Source organism: Procambarus clarkii, chromosome 7, assembly GCF_040958095.1.
Source record: "Procambarus clarkii isolate CNS0578487 chromosome 7, FALCON_Pclarkii_2.0, whole genome shotgun sequence".
Lineage (NCBI taxonomy): Eukaryota > Metazoa > Arthropoda > Malacostraca > Decapoda > Cambaridae > Procambarus > Procambarus clarkii.
In genome coordinates this window covers 30091009-30108817 of record NC_091156.1, presented here as the reverse complement: position 1 = coordinate 30108817, position 17809 = coordinate 30091009, and the positions used below count along the sequence as shown (strand labels likewise).

General features: G+C 45.1%; 1 protein-coding gene across 1 annotated transcript in view; it reads left to right on the top strand.

Moving 5' to 3' along the window:
* LOC123761436 (galactose-specific lectin nattectin) overlaps positions 1-17809 on the top strand; it is a 165920-nt gene that overhangs the window by 89846 nt on the left and 58265 nt on the right. Inside the window, exon 2 of the mRNA XM_069316127.1 lies at positions 8555-8734. Within this exon, the coding sequence (XP_069172228.1) occupies positions 8555-8734 (180 nt within the window). The remainder of the gene's footprint in view (positions 1-8554; positions 8735-17809) is intronic.

Here is a 17809-nt window from a genome sequence, read left to right as displayed (position 1 = left end):
AAAGATTAGAATCATGAGGCCAAAGAGCGAAAATATCATCAACATAGCGAAGTCAGAGAAAGGAACGAATATCAATAGTGTGAAGAAGAATAGTTTAAATGAATTCTATATAGAGTTTGACAAGAACAAGAGAGAGAGAGACAGAGAGAGCCCATAGTGGCATCGAAAGCTTGAGATAAATATTTACCTCTGAAAGGGAATGAATTAGTCAACACTGAATGTGAAAAGATCGCAGAAGACGTTAGCAAATGATGATGAAGGTTGTCAGTCGCCTTCTGACTAAAGATAGAGAGTACATTATCCAAGGGAAAGTTATTTAAAAGTGAATCAACATTAAGACTATCTTACAGGAGGGTTTTAGGTGCAATCCAACGATGAAGTCTTGAGATTAAAAAGAGTGAGTAGGGGGTAATGTACCAAGATAAGTGAGTGAGAGTTTTGACAAGCCAGGAGACAAGACGATAACAGACAGAGCCCCTTGAAGAAATGTTTGGACGAAGAGGAATATCAGGTCTTTAGTTTCAAGATGACCATAGTGTGACGATAATCTCCTTCAAGAGATTGAGCCTGCTCTTCCCTCCATAATTACGTCTTCACAATTATATAAAAAGACTATGGAAGAAATGTCCAACAACGACAACAACACCAGCAAGGCTTGCCAGGGTGAGCAGAAACGTATGCAGCCAGCCACCTGTTCGAACTCCAACCACCAAACTACCCGTTGATCGCTACGGCTCCGCTGATTGGTCGCCGGTCTGGCTGCACCTGCACTCGCCCCCAATACTACCTGATGTCTGGGGTCGCCCCAACATCAGTCCTCAGAATGTTCAGTGCTTTCGTAGCCAGCACTCCTCCCAGCTAGACGTTAGCGTGTACTGAGAGAGGTGGTGGCTTTAAGCCAATATTCCAGCACCTCCCACTTACCTTTGTGTTGCACTTCTTGTTATTTTGCCTTAACGTAACTTTTCATTGTGTCATTTAAGTATTCTTATTATTTTGATTGATTGATTTTATTATACATATTTGTTTGTGCATTATTTTCATGTTTTGATTTATTTAACGTAATTAAAATTTCATTGTTAAAGTTTACTTGTGTTTTGTGTGTCTTCTCCTTACCTTACCACAGACGAAGTTCCAGTTTTTTCTATTTTTTTTTATAACTATGTGACGAGGCCATACCCCTAGCCTTAAACAGCCGAACACCAACGCGTTACCGTCACAAGTTATATGGGGGCCTGTCCGGGAGATCTTCACTCAGGTACTGGTGCCAAGTGGTAATTTATGGTAAGCGTATTTAACTTTGTTAACGTAGCTTTACTATTTTTCATTCAATTTCATTTTTTATAAGGTGCGGTGTATTGTGCATTACGAGAGTAACATATAGTGAAGGTGAGACAACTTTGGATTACGTGGTGACTGTAGGCCGCAGTCATACTCTTAATTGGTCATCTCTCCCTCCTTGTTATTACTCGTATTTACCATCTATGTCCCTTGAATATTTCTCATTCTGACAGATCATCATATTGGTACCCTGGTACTGTGGTCTGCCCCGGGTCAAGAGTACCCAATCTTCTGCAATCTGACTGTAGGAGGATAAAGAGGGCCATAGTTCCTCTAGCTCGAACTTTAGTTGCTGAATTGGGACCTCAGCAGCAGTTCTCGTCACCAGTTGACACCTCGCACCCCTACACGTCAGTCAGAGATGATGATACATACAACGGTAGGGAATTAGCTTATTTTTTCAGAGCACAAAAGTTCGCTAATTCTGTAAGTATCATATTAAATTCAGTAGGAAAAACTTGCTTTATGTCCTATAGAGACTTGGCAAGGTATGCCTACATCCTTGGACTACCAATTTTACTTTTGAAGCATTTAACTGTTTCATTTGTTTTCGAAACTTTGTTTCATTTGTTAGTAGGATTTTCTTGCCCTTATTCTCTTACATGAGTACCGGGTACAAGATTTCCTGCGCCCTTGATTTAATTTAATCATTTAATATCTTTCACTTAACGTTAATTGTTAAAGATCACACAGGATAGGTGCCAGTTGCCACGTTGTCCTGTTTCTGACATTTCATTATTGAACATTCGTGTACCTTTATTTGCTAATTTCACCATGTTTCGTCTCCAAACTTTCCGTGCAAATCCAGCAGGTGAAATAGGGACTTTGAGTCGTGCCAAGAGGATTGAACTACAAACTCTTGCACATGAGTATCAACTAGAAGTTCCCTACCAAGCCAACAAAAATGACCTACACAACCTGTTGCTGGATTACTATTTAGAGCAAGGTAAGATAGACTCTGAAACTCATGAAACTTACTATATTGCAGAGAAAACTGACTTGGCAACGATGAAACTTAAACTAGAGCTGGCCAAGATTGAACGTGAGCAGCAAAGAGAAGCAGCTGCCATACGAAGGGAAGAACACGAACGCGAAGCCGCTTTGAGGAGAGACGAACAAGAACGCGAAGCTGCTTTGAGGAGAGAAGAACACGAACGTGAGGTCGCATTACTCCGTGAACGTGAACGAGTACAGCTTGAAACACTCCAGGAGCGGGAACGCTTACAGCTTGAAACCAAACAACGCGAGTTGGAAATACAACGCGAACATGACAAGCAACAAGCAACTCTGGCTCTAGAGTGTCGTCAACGTGAAATCGCCTTGGAAACTTCACACTTCACTCAACGCCAACAAGCTACTGCCAATCTTCCCGTCAGTTTTAATATATCACATGCAAGTAAGTTAATGCCATCCTTTGTAGAAGCAGAAGTTGATGTGTTCTTTACCACCTTTGAAACCCTTGCTAATCAACTCAGTTGGCCTGTCGACCAATGGGCAACACTTCTCAGAGTCCATCTTACAGGTAGAGCTGCAGTCACACTCAGTACTTTGGCGTCTGAGAATGACTACTACACTCTGAAACAAGCAGTGTTAGACGCCTACCTACTTTCCACCGAAAGTTATAGAAGGAAATTCCGTGACCACCTGAAGGCAAGTACCACTACCTTCCTCGAGTTTGCTAACACGAAACGGAGGTATTTCATGAAATGGCTGGAAGCAGCACATGTCTCTACTTTTACAGAACTCGTGAACCTGATGCTTGTTGAAGAATTCTTGAGACGTGTGCCGCCTCCTGTCCGCCTCTACTTAGCAGATAAAGAAGAAACCGACTACCTGAAGTGTGCTAAGTCGGCTGACACTTACAGCCTCATCCACCGGCTGACACCTGAACCATCCTCCAGTAAGAAGTCGTGGTACAGTTACGAGAAGGTGAGCCCCGATCAAGCTGGTTCACAACTGTACTGCAAGTATTGTAGACTCTATGGACATACCATAGACAAGTGTGGTAAGTCTCAATACAAGGGAACCACTGACCAACAACGACCCAAACCAACTCCTCCTAAGTCCGGTAAGCCTGTGATGAATGTTGGTGTTGATGTTAATGATCTTTCTCTTTTCAGTAACCACCTGTATACTGGAACTGTCTCTGCCAACGGTTCAAATCCGGAGGGACGTTTCAAATTGAAGATCTTGAGGGACACAGCGGCTCTACAATCGATCATCTTGAAGTCGGCTGTGCCCAACATAGTCTACACCGGGGAAACAGTCTTCATCACTGACCTCACTGCTACCACTCCATACCCTCTTGCCAGAGTCCACCTGGATTGTCCCTACGTGAACGGGGAAGTCCAAGTCGCCGTCAGGGAAAAGCCTTTTCCCATGCCTGGAGTGCAACTTCTCCTAGGCAACGACTTGGCAGAAGACCTGCAACCGACCAACCTGATCGTCATGGACAAACCCCAGGTGTGTAACTCTGTGCCAAGTAACCCTATTCTTGAGTATGTTCCAGCAGAGGTTCAAGAGAGTGAAGTTTCTCCTCCGGTTCTCGTGACCACCCGTGCACAAGCCGCACGTCCACAGCCAGCTGACTCTACTGCTACCGCTGTCCCTCAAGACCCTCGGAAACTACCCCCGCATCTGACCAAGTTGGAGTTCCGTAAGTTGCAGAGGGAAGATCTTACTTTAACACCATTGTTTTTCCAGGCTGAGACTCAACCCGACAGTATTCCTGGGTTCTTCCTAGAGAACGACTTGCTCTACCGCAGATATAGACCCAGTAAACTGAAGGAGGAGGACGATTGGGCCAACACCGAACAACTTGTGATTCCCACCAGCCTGCGGCCCACTATTCTACACCTGGCCCACGGAGCATTCTCCCACTACGGCTTCAACAAGACTTACCATGGGATTCGTCAAGACTACTACTGGCCAGGTATGGTAAACAACGTCAAACAGTACGTAAAACAGTGTCATACATGTCAGATGGCAGGCAAACCGAACGTCTCCATTCCCAGAGCACCACTGATTCCCATACAGGTGCCTGCGGAACCTTTCCACAGACTCATAATAGACTGTGTTGGTCCTTTACCTCGGACCAGTTCAGGTAACGCCTACATCCTAACCATCCTGTGTCCTACCACCAGATTTCCCATAGCAGTTCCAGTGAAGAACATCACGGCTGCTACGGTTATCAAACATCTACTGAAGATCTTCACTCAATACGGATTTCCCAGGGAGATTCAAAGTGACTGTGGCACCAACTTCACCAGTGATCTCTTCAAAAGGACACTGGAGGAGTTCAACATCAAACAGGTATTGTCCAGCCCCTATCATCCTGCTTCACAGGGTTCTCTTGAACGTAGTCATCAGACCATCAAAGCACTCTTGAAAAAGTTTTGTAGTGAAACCTCAAAGGATTGGGATAAGCAGATTGACCTAATAATGTGTATTTTCAGAAGTCTCCCCAATGAGTCCCTAGGAGTATCTCCTTATGAGATGCTCTACGGCCGTAAGTGCCGTACTCCCCTTAAGGCTTTCAAAGACTCTCTCAGAGATGCCACCTTCAGTGAGCATCAGAATGTGCCCCAGTTTCTTCAAAACCTTCAACACATTCTAGAGAGAGTCCACCGCTTTGCTCATGATAATCTATTGAAAGCCCAGGTGAGAATGAAGACTCATTACGACCAGACCAGCAAAGTAAGAAAATTCAAGCCGGGAGACTTCGTCCTTGCTTATTTCCCTATCCCAGGTTCACCTTTACAAAACAGATTTTCAGGACCCTACTGCGTCAAAGAGTGCAGGAATAATAATAATTATGTGATAGAGACTCCAGATAGGCGGCGGAAGACCCAGCTGTGCCACGTCAACCTCCTGAAGCAATATAATGGTACTCCTCCCACTGTCTTGACTAATTATTCCACATTCACAGAACCCTACATCCACAGTGAGACCTTCCCAGCTTCTCCTCCCGAAAGCACTGACAAGGAGTCAGCGCTTTCTAATTCCGAAATCCTTAATGATCTTCCCAAATACTTTCAGGATAATCATAGTGCACCTCTCGTCAAGATCTTCAGAGAACATCAAGAGTTGTTCAGAGATGATCCCCAAGAGTGTAATGTTACCCAGCACGACATCCAACTGCTCCCCGACACCCGGCCGATTCGTCAACCCTTCTACCGAATCAGCCCGAGCAAGAAGGAAGTCATGCGTGCTGAGGTGCAATACCTCTTGGATCATGGACTGGCTACACCTTGTGAGTCCCCCTGGGCCTCACCCTGTATCTTGGTGCCCAAACCCCAAGGTAAGGTGCGGTTGTGCACCGACTATCGTAAACTGAACTCTGTCACTGTCAAGGATGCTTACCCCTTGCCAAGGATAGATGACATCCTTGATGCCATTGGTAGTGCCCAGTACTTGTCCCAAGTGGACTTGCTTAAGGGGTACTATCAAGTGTGTCTAACGGAGCGCGCTAAAGAGATATCTGCCTTCATCACTCCTTTTGGACTTTTCAGATATGAACGCCTTCCTTTCGGACTATGTAATGCCCCGGCCACCTTTCAAAGAGCTGTCAACCGTGTCATCCAGGGCTTGGATAACACATACGCCTACCTGGACGATATCGTCGTAGCCTCCAACTCCTGGAGTGAACATCTGCTCCAGCTGCGACGTCTGTTCTCCAAGCTCCTGACAGCCGGCCTCACCATCAACCTGGGCAAGTCCACTTTCGCGAAAGGTAAAGTGCGTTATCTGGGTCATGTTATTGGGAGTGGCAGCATAGCTCCGTTAGACTCACACACTCAAGCCATCCTACAGTATCCACAGCCTACCACCAGGAAGCAGCTCCTGCGCTTCCTTGGTCTTGCCTCTTACTACCGTAGGTTTGTGAGGAATTTCAGTACAGTCGCCACACCTCTAATTCTATTAACCAGTCCCAAGCAACGGTATAATTGGACCATGCAGCAAACCGTTGCTTTCGAACAACTCAAATTCCTCCTCTGTTCTAACCCCATTCTCGCCTCTCCAGATATCACCAAGCCTTTCGTCCTTCATGTCGACGCCAGTGGTACCGGCGTTGGTGGTGTCCTGATGCAACTACGAGGCGAGGAGGTTCTACCTGTCAGCTACTACAGCTACAAACTGAAACCACACCAGAGGAACTACAGCACTATTGAAAAGGAGCTACTATCCATCGTCCTGAACCTCCAACACTTCGCTCCGTACCTACAAGGCGCCAGGTCTACCACCATCTTCTCAGACCACAACCCTCTCCGCTTCCTACATCAAGCCCAATTCACCAACCAGCGTCTTCTACGATGGGCTCTGTATTTACAAGACTTCAACCTGGAGATCCGCTATATCAAGGGTTCTGACAACACCATAGCCGATGCCCTCTCCAGAGTTTATGAAGTAGAAGCGACTCCATCCATTACTCCACCACATAACGACGTACTTCTTCCAGAACCGCAGGCTTCGGGGGAGAGTTGTGACGATAATCTCCTTCAAGAGATTGAGCCTGCTCTTCCCTCCATAATTACGTCTTCACAATTATATAAAAAGACTATGGAAGAAATGTCCAACAACGACAACAACACCAGCAAGGCTTGCCAGGGTGAGCAGAAACGTATGCAGCCAGCCACCTGTTCGAACTCCAACCACCAAACTACCCGTTGATCGCTACGGCTCCGCTGATTGGTCGCCGGTCTGGCTGCACCTGCACTCGCCCCCAATACTACCTGATGTCTGGGGTCGCCCCAACATCAGTCCTCAGAATGTTCAGTGCTTTCGTAGCCAGCACTCCTCCCAGCTAGACGTTAGCGTGTACTGAGAGAGGTGGTGGCTTTAAGCCAATATTCCAGCACCTCCCACTTACCTTTGTGTTGCACTTCTTGTTATTTTGCCTTAACGTAACTTTTCATTGTGTCATTTAAGTATTCTTATTATTTTGATTGATTGATTTTATTATACATATTTGTTTGTGCATTATTTTCATGTTTTGATTTATTTAACGTAATTAAAATTTCATTGTTAAAGTTTACTTGTGTTTTGTGTGTCTTCTCCTTACCTTACCACAGACGAAGTTCCAGTTTTTTCTATTTTTTTTTATAACTATGTGACGAGGCCATACCCCTAGCCTTAAACAGCCGAACACCAACGCGTTACCGTCACAATAGAAATAAGGAAGAGAAAGGGCAAATAGCACAAAAACGTTTGACGAGATCAAAGTCAGGAGGTCAAAGACAAGAGAGCTTAGTTTAAGGTTAAAATACATTTTCAGGCAATCCAAGAAATATTAAACCAGAGTAGCAAATGCCCGTGAGTCACAGAACAAAACTTTAGCCTTTTGGATGTAGCCCACACGACCAAGGATAACTACCGAATTGCCCTTGTGTGAAGGGTAATGATAACGAGAGGGTTGTGAGTTATAATTAAGGTAAAGGTAAGCTGACAGCGACAAAGAAGCTGGTCGATTTTAGAAAACAGACTATCAAGAGCGGGGATTATGGACCCCTTGGAAGGTAGAAAAGTAAAAAAAACGTATCTGAGCTAGAATTGTGAAAAATATCAAACGAACTAATAGGAATAATGGCATATCGAGGGCCAGACGAAGTATCGAGAGTTCAAGACGCTATTCTTACACTTCAACCTTATTCTTATGCTTAAACCTCCTTGCAATTCACCTTACTCTTTCCTTATAAATTCTTCCCTTACATGACTTTATCACACTGTCGTTATGACTTTATGTTGTCCAGAATACAACGAAAAGTCATCATTTTAATTTTTTCAGTATTGTGCATTGTGTATCTAAGACTGGCGAGGTACCAAGGGTTGATGAGGTAATGACTGTGGATGACAAGGCTTAGGGAGGGGCTGTCTGTCCCAAGATCATGACGATGTCCTCGCCGAAAGCATAGCAATGGTTGGTACATTAAACAAAACCCGGCTGCAGATATTCAGAATAGATATTCACGAGGTTTGCTCCTCACACACTTCTCGGTTTCTGATGGGTGCCAAGCAGGGTCGTGATTGGTACAGACACCATTGGTCCACTTGCTTGATCGCAGCCTGAATATTTCATACTGGGTGGTATTTTGGACTTTTTCACTTTATATGATTAGAGTATGTTAAAAATTCTTAACAATAATATATTTCAAATATTTATATCTCTAGAAACTAAGAAAAGTGGCAAACATAATAAATCAATTCATTTCCATAGGAACGGTAGAATGTGAACGCCCCTACGTGCTGGTGGGAAGAAGGTGCCTCTTGCTGGCGCCAGGGGAGAAACTGACCTGGGCTGCAGCCAGACAGTACTGTGTTGGGCATGGCGGTGATCTGGCTATCATCTACGACGCCAATGACTTTGCTGCTATCCTCCATTATATTAATCTCATAAGTGAGTTGACATAGTATGAAGAACTCACTGAAGTTCTGATTTTCAACTTTAGAGGCTTTATAATGTTTAAAGATTTGATGAACATGGCAGAAAGTAAGCGAACATGAAAATGTTAGTTTAAAAGCATATAATATGAACATCTGGCGACCGACCTGGGGTGTGGACCCTGCATGAGACGTCAGGTGGCCACGTGTGTACTCACCTAATTGTGCTGACGGGGGTTGAGCTCTGGCTCTTTGGTTCCGCCTCTCAACCGTCAATCAACAGGTGTACAGATTCCTGAGTGTGAGAGTTTTTATGAGAATTTGTGGAATAAATTGTAATTGGTATAAGGAATTTTAGGTCGGAAAATTTCTAAGAATTTTCTTTATTCTTTAACCTTTATTCCTGTCGTGATATTCAACTAGGTCGCCTGAGGAAGGACTTGCTTAGCTAACACACCAGTGTAGTAAGCAGCTCATTCCTCACTTTGGGACCATGTATGAACAATTGACTAGGCGCGAGCAAACGCCGAGACCCCAATGAAAATTGAAATCCCCCCCACTAGGCCGCTGACCTTCGCCTATCGCCGAAGCGAATCTAACGAGTAGGTCCTGGGCTCTCAACAATAATTTATTGTTGTGTGGTGCCGTATATTTGATCCAAAGCTCAGACCTAGTCTCAACTTTATTAGTCGAGTGTGAAGAACATTTGCATAACAATAATAATGTGTGGGGATGTATCGAAAAGACAGTGTTAACCATAACAACTTAGTTTATTCAATAAAGTACTAACTACTACAACAAAACAAAAAGAAATGTCAATGACGTTACTCGAAATCCTTCCTGTGACACTATCAATGACAGCAAGACACCAGCCCCTCGGACTGCATAATGAACTAACTCGAACATAAGTGTGATCACAGAGGAATCAACAAGAAACAAGAACTAACAGATCTATAATCACAATTACAACAAATGACACAGTAGGTTCTGAAATACGTCTCCAGTAACCTCCTAACTGTTCTACGCCTCATTGCAGTCTACACCTGCAATGGCGGTTGCAATGCAATCAAATCAGTAGTCTTTCAATGACATCAATAACTAATGGGTTCACTGGCAACTCCAGCACCCTTCCTCAAATTAATCCTTACGTTAACACTCCGTCCCACATACGATCAGCAATCAATAACAATTGATTTACGTTAATAACACAATAACATTTACGTTAATAACAAGGTAACATTTACGTTAAATTAACAACTCTTACAACTGTCACAAGTAACGCGGAAATTACACAACACTCTACCCGTCGAGCATTCAGTGAGAAAATCCCATTAATCCCTGTACTACCAGACAGCTGATTAATCTCTTTACTAGTTACGTTAGTTTACGTTAATCGGTTACTAATCACTCAGCGATGGTAAACTCTGATTTACAATGTCCAAAGTGCTAAGAGAACGGTAATCACTCGTGATTACCTTTAGAGTAATTAATTACTATCCTCAAGATCAATAATTAAACAATTAAAATACGCAACCTTTCACACTGGCTCAGCAATTTACATTAAGGTATGAATTCTGTCTAAGCCTTCCATACTCAGACCAATTCAGGTGGCTAATAACAGTAATTAGCCCCACGTTTACGTTATTCTAAAATGACGTTACTCCTCCCACGAATCAATCACGTGCCGGTACTTCCGGGCAGGTAACGACGTTACGTTAATGGAACAATGTAGCCTTCGCGTGAGTCGATCAAACAAGGATCGAGGTTAATTACTTTGACTTCCTGAAACACGTCAATTACCCGGCCGACTGACCGTTAATTACGACAGACAATACTCTTATTCTTATCTGGCTGATGGCTAGGCTCCTTGAGACTACCGTAGCTGCTTACAGGAATGTAAATTAACCCAAACGCATTCTACGTTACTCAAATTGTCAAAGAACAAATTCTCTTAAAGCAATGGGCGTTCCCTTGGTTACGTTATATTAATTGCCTCGCAATCACCTCACTGAATACTGGACTTCGATGTCCTACCAGATAACCAGGAGATTATATGTGTATCCAAGTACTCGTCTACAGCCGAGTTCCCCCACGACAATGACAAATCACACTAACAAATCACAGTGATTTACGTTACAATCCGGTTGCAATGACAATACTGCAGAACCTAGTAAAATAACATACAGGACATGAACCCTCTAGAACACTGCCCCACAATGGCTTTACTGAACTGCAATCACCTACGGTGATGCTCAACACTAGCAACAATCACCATCAAATAACAACCCCTTTGCAATAACACACACGGCAAGTACTCTAATTTCCAAATATTAGGAAACTGCACACACTTACTTACTTACTGTTGCAAATGACCCCAGTGATCTCAATAACCCCTAGAACACAGGTCAATATATTGCAATCACCACACAGTAAATAACTCAATAACACTGGGCACCGTGACACTACGATTATATATATATATATATATATATATATATATATATATATATATATATATATATATATATATATATATATATATATATATATATATATATATATATATATATATATATAATTCCTGCTGACACATGTAGCCTACAGCTATCAAACGTTATTGGGAACACTAAAGAGATCTCACACTCCTTAAATCACATGGGTGAGTGATTTATCGATCACGCATGCCGATAAACACTCTCGAGAGTTACCTTACTCGACAGACAGAGCGATGGCGGTCTCTCCATACGGCCTCGTCACTCACCAAAATTACGTTAATACATACATATATATATATATATATATATATATATATATATATATATATATATATATATATATATATATATATATATATATATATATATATATATATATATATAAATCACACTTGTCACGGCCCTGGGAACAATACAAGAAATTAAGACCACACTGTGGTACACTCCACAATAATCATTGCCAGAAATCACTGGCATTACACATACCTGAGCGCTCAGTGTTGGAATTCCACACCTGCAAGACCACACATGGAAATGATATCACTCCGTCCCACGGACGATCAAAAATGATTACCACAATGAAATAATATAATTATTACATGGCCATCCTCTCAGTCCTTGGCTAATCTATGTATACAAAGTTCCCGTGTGTACCCACACACACACTCACACTGTACGTCTGTGTACACCAGACTTAAGTCCCTCTGGACTGACAAGATGACAACAAAGGTGATTAATCTCCTCGCCCACAATTCACTCCACCTGAACAGGTGCTGCGTGACAATGTGACAGAACACTTGACCTCGAATTCAAGCTTTAGAGACTACTAATCACCAGAAATACACACATAGGTACTTACTCATTCACACTGCCGGCTACACACCTTCCCATACATCAGGCACCCCGCTTCCGGTGGCTGGCTCGCTCCGGATGGCGTAAGCGGCGGTAGTATTTATTCGAAAAAATTGGCGCACACTCGAACCCCTCCCACTCAACACGGCTGAGTTCGCACCCTCGACTCACCGGTGAAGTGAAGCGTTCATACCCAGGTGACGCGCACAACGATAGCGTCTCACACAAACATGGGAAATTTGCCTTAACACTGACACGAATTTCCCTGTTCCCATCGACTGCTACAGAGCACTAGCAAGTCTAATCATCACTGGTATGGGATCTACGAGTCTCTTGCTGCTCGTATGCACATTCCCCACGATCCCAGATCACTGTACCTCTACCCCCTGCACAAAAATGTCTTAAACCCCTCCAAGCGATGACTTCGGCCGGATTCTGTGACGACCGTTGTCGTTGCTGAAGCAGGAAGCATCAGCAGTTGAGTAGTCCAGCCACCACGACGCCCTATACTTCAATTAGGCCGAATTGAGTACAGAGAGCGTCTTGACAAGGTGGCAGCTGGGTTCAGAATGATGCTCACACCGACAACTCCCGCATCCTTCTCGAAATAACCAATGAGAGGAAGGCATACAGCGGCCTACCCCTCTCATCCAATCAGCGAAGGTGTAGCATAGCCCCTAGGGCAACTCCAAGATGGCCGACCAACATGGCGGCTCAAGATGTTTACTAAGATGGCGGCTGTTTCCATGACAACGACTCAAGTGGCCAGCGAGCGCGGGAAGCCCACAGCTCACCCACGCCGGCGGCCTAGCTGTTCCCGCGCAAAGTTGTCTGGCTCCATGCCATACAATGAGATGATGCTATCGGCTCTAGCACTGTCCACAGACATGCCACCCCGGCCAGGGTAACATTTATGGACTGCTGGTGACTGGGGCTCTCACATGAGCCCAAACACTAGATGTTTCGGTTGCTGGTTACCAAACTTAAGTCCGCCCACTTAACAAGTGCACTTAACAAGTGTACTGGCTCCCACAGGCATAAGAGCACTATTGTAAGTGAGCTGGTGAACCATCCCCTCACACTGAGCCTACTGGGTTCTGTCATATCTACATTCGAAACTGTGTATGGAGTTAGCGTCCACCACATCACTTCCTAATGCATTCCATTTACTAACTACTCTGACACTGAAAAAGTTCTTTCTAATGTCTCTGTGGCTCATTTGCGTACTCAGCTTCCAGCTGTGTCCCATTGTGCGTGTGCCATCCGTGTTAAATAATCCATCCTTGTCCACACTGTCAATTCCCCTGAGAATTTTGTATGTGGTGATCATGTCTCCCTTAGCTCTTCTGTCTTCCAGTGACCTGAGGTGCAGTTCACGTAGTCTGTCCTCATAAGCCATGCCTCTTAGTTCTGGGACTAGCCTAGTGGCATACCTCTGAACTTTTCCAGCTTCGTCTTGTGCTTGACTAGATACGGGCTCCATGCTGGAGCTGCATACTCCAGGATTGGCCTTACATATGTGGTAAACAAGGTTCTGAAGGATTCCTTACACAGGTTTCTGAAAGCAGTTCTGATGTTAGCCAGCCTCGCATAGGCCGTTGATGTTATTCTTTTGATGTGGGCTTCGGAAGACAGGTTTGGCGTGATACCAACTCCCAGATCTTTCTCTCTGTCCGTTTCGTGAAGGACTTCATCTCCCATTCGGTATCCAGTGACTGGCCTCCTAGTTCCTCCACCTAGTTTCATTACCTTACATTTACTTGGGTGGAACTTTAGTAGCCATTTGTCGGATCATTCCTTCAGTTTGTCTGGGTCATCTTGTAGCCTCATACTATCCTCCTCTGTCCTGATATTCCTCATAATTTTTGCATCATCAGCAATCACCAAGAGGAACGAGTCAATTCCTTTTGGGAGATCATTTACGAATATCAGAAACAGTATAGTTCCAAGGACTGATCCCTGTGGGACTCCACTGGTGACTCCCTGCCACTCCGAGATCTCACCTCTCACGGTGACTCGCTGTGTCCTGTTGCTTAGGTACTCTCTTATCCAGTGGTGTACCTTCCTTTTCACTCCTGCCTGCATCTCCAGTTAGTGCACTAGTCTCTTATGTGGTACTGTGTCAAAAGCTTTCTGGCAGTCCAGAAATATGCAGTCTGCCCAGCCCTCTCTCTCTTGCCTGATTTTTGTTGCCTGGTCATAGAACTCAATTAATCCTGTTAGGCATGATTTGCCATCTCTGAACCCATGTTGATGTTGTGTTACAAAGTTCTTTTGCTCCAGATTTTCCACTAGCTTTTTTCGCACAATCTTTTCCATCATCTTGCATGGAATGCAAGTTAGGGACACTGGCCTGTAGTTCAGTGCCTCCTGCCTATCACCCTTCTTGTATATTGGGGCTACATTGGTCGTCTTCCAAATTTTTGGCAGTTCGCCTGTTACCAGTGTTAGTGTTGTACACTACAGAAAGTGGTAGGCACAGAGCCTCTTCTCCTTCCTTAAGAATCCATGGTGAGATTCCATCCGGGCCTATAGCCTTTGTCACGTCCAAATCTAGCAGATGCTTCCTCACCTCCCCACTGGTAATCTCAAACTCCTCTAGTGGTGTCTGGTTTGATGTTCCCTCCCATATCTCTGGGACTTCTCCTTGCTCTGAGGTGAAGACTTCCTGGAATTTCTTATTGAGTTCCTCACACACTTCCTTGTCGTTTGTAGTGAATCTTTCTGCCCCTATCCTCAGTTTCATTACCTGCTCCTTCACTGTTGTTTTCCTCCTGATGTGGCTATGCAGCAGTTTGGGTTGACTCTTTGCCTTGTTCGCTAAGTCATTTTCATATTGCCTCTCTACCTCTCTTCTCACCGTGACATATTCATTCCTGGCGCTCTGGTATCTTTCTCTGCACTCTAGTGCTCTGTTGTTTTTATAGTTTCTCCACGCCCCCTTACTTAACTGTTTTGCTAGCTTGCAACTCTGATTAAACCAAGGGTTTCTCATCTCTATTTCATTTTTTCCTTTTGGACTGGGACGAACTTGTCTGCTGCCTCCTTACACTTCTGTGTGATGTAGTCCATCATGTCCTGAACCGTCTTTCTTCTGAGTTCTGTTTCCCAAGCTATTTAAGTTAGGAATTTTCTCATCTCCTCACAGACTTCCTTCCGGAATGCCGGCCTCTTGCTTTGTGGTCCCTTCCTTGAGTACATGAACCCTTCTTCGACCAGATTTTCAAACAACAATACAATGTGATCACTCATACCCTCGGGGGCTTCAAGACCGATTTCTCTTATGTCTGACTCGTTCAGATTGAATACTAGGTCGAGTCTTGCTGGTTCATCACTGCCTCTCATTTTCGTGGGACCTTTGACATGCTGACTTAAAAAGTTTCTAGTGGCCACCTCCAACAGTTTCGCTCTCCATGTTTCCTCACCTCCATGTGGTTCCCTGTTTTCCCAGTCTATCTTTCCATGATTAAAGTCCCCCATGATGAGCAGATGGGATAAATTTCTACAGGCAGCAGCGGCTGCTCTCTCAATGATAATGTTAACTGTCATGTTGTTTCTGTCATACTCTTGCCTGGGTAGTGGGTTATATATCACAGCTACTACTACTCTTGGTCCTCCCATCGTCATGGTGCCTGTTATGAAGTCTCTGAACCCTTCGCAGCCCGGAATAACTATCTCCTCGAAACTCCATTCCTTTCTCATCAGTAGAGTCACTCTGCCTCCTCCCCTTCCTTCCCTCTCTTTCCTTATTACAGTGCCTGGGGAAACACCGCATTCATAATGATTCCTGAGAGTTTTGTTTCTGTGGGTCCAATTACATCTGGGTTTACTTCTTGTGTTCTTTCCCTAAGTTCACTAGCCTTGTTTGTAATCCCATCTATGTTCGAGTACATGACCTTCAAGCTGACTCTTCTGTCCAATTCTCAGTTTCTGTTGATTCCACTGGAGTTGGGGGGCAGGGGATGTCTGGAATGGGTGAGCCTAGGAAGGAGGACCTGGGGGGGGGGGGGTCTGGTGTTTGAGGGGGCTGGGAGGATCTGGAATAGGGGGGCTAGGAGGGTCTGACGTGATGTGGCTGAGGGGGTCCGGGGTTGGGGGTTAGTTGGGGCATGGGATGGGGGAGCTGGAGGAGGAAATGGTGGGAGGTCACGGGTTGGGGTATGCAGGGTAAACTGGGGAGGGTTGACAGGGAGGTCAAGGGTTGGGGTGGGGAGGGGAGCCTGGGGAGGGGGGATCGGGAGGGAGGGGGGTGGGGTAGGGAGGAAAGTTTGGGGTGGGGAAACTGGGAAGGGCACAGGCTGGAGAAACAGGGAAGGGCATAGGGTGCAGGAACAGTGAGGATCTGGAGTAGGGGTTGGGGAAGAAAAAGGGAATGAGGGGGAACATGGGGGGGGGGGGTCTAGGGTCAGGGAACATGGGAGGCATAGTCTGAAGGGGGACGTTACTGTCTGGGGAGGTGCAGGTGATTGGTGGGGGATGGCTGAGGGGTTGGTTGGTGGGAGGCTTCTGTTACAATCCTCCCTGGGGGGTGCAGGCCTCCTGGTGGGGGGATTTCAACTCCCCTCTGGGGTTCCTGGAGACCCTGAGTTGAGTCCTTGGCTCCCATATCCCCACTCCTTCCTCTGTGTCTCCTCCTTGCTTCTGCAGCCTTCCTTCTCTCCTCCCTCGTCATGTCCCTTTGCAGAAAGACGTCCTTGTATCCCCCTAACCTCACAAGTCTGCTCTTCCTGGATAGGATTTTCTCCTTTGTTGCCTCGTTCGAGAGCACTACCTATATCAATCGTTGCCTTTCCTTCTTTTAGATGGCCAGCCTGAAAATCTTTTCTATGTTGCTATTTGCCTCCTCCATATCCAGTCCCTCCAATACAGAAGTACACTTACATCGCATCAGGCTTGGTTACCCATGTGCATGGGAAAAATACTTACAGGTTTCGGAAGATAAGAGGAAATGTCAGCACTGTGGAGAAATGACCGACAGATCACTGGAACATTATTTAACACAGTGCACAGTTACAAACCCATTAAGATTTCAACTTAGATTCAACAGAGCAAAAGAAGTTGTTAAACACATATGGCAAAATTTTACTGAAGCAACCATACGAGTCATAAATATTCATACTCCGCCCAAGTAAAACAGAAACAAGCAAAACTTAGTGGGCCAGCCAGAGGCTTAGGGCCCGCACAGGAATATCCCTGCAAAAAAAAAGTCCCTCCAAGATCTCTGTCATGGTTGCTCGGTCCCTCCTTCTCCAGTCCTCCCGACTGGATCCCTCTGGTTGCTGTACTCCTACAACTATAACTGTTCGTTTCCTTTCCAGCATTTGTCCAGTGCATTTTGCAGCTTCCTGTGAGGTAGCTGCTCTCATAGCTCCTGCCTCTAGAGCGGCCTTGGCACTTGGGCTGTTCTGCAGTATTTCTGCAAAAGAGAGTCCCCCTGGAAGAAGCCTTCCACCAGCTTCGTCCCCTGTTTCCAGGAGGTTGCATACCCTGTGCTGGTTTGAATTTTGATTTTCCCTGAGTCTCTTTATCTCCTCTCTGGCTTCCTCTAACTCACTCCTTTGGTTCTGTATAAATGCTTGCATTTCCTGCAGGTCTCTACTAAACCCCTCTCATGTCCTGCAGGTCTCTGCTGAATCCTATTTTCATTTCTTGTAGGTCTCTGTTGAATCCCATTTGCACTGCCTGCAGGGCTCTGCCGAATCCCCCTAATGTCTGGCTGAGCCATTCAAAGGTAGTATCCACCA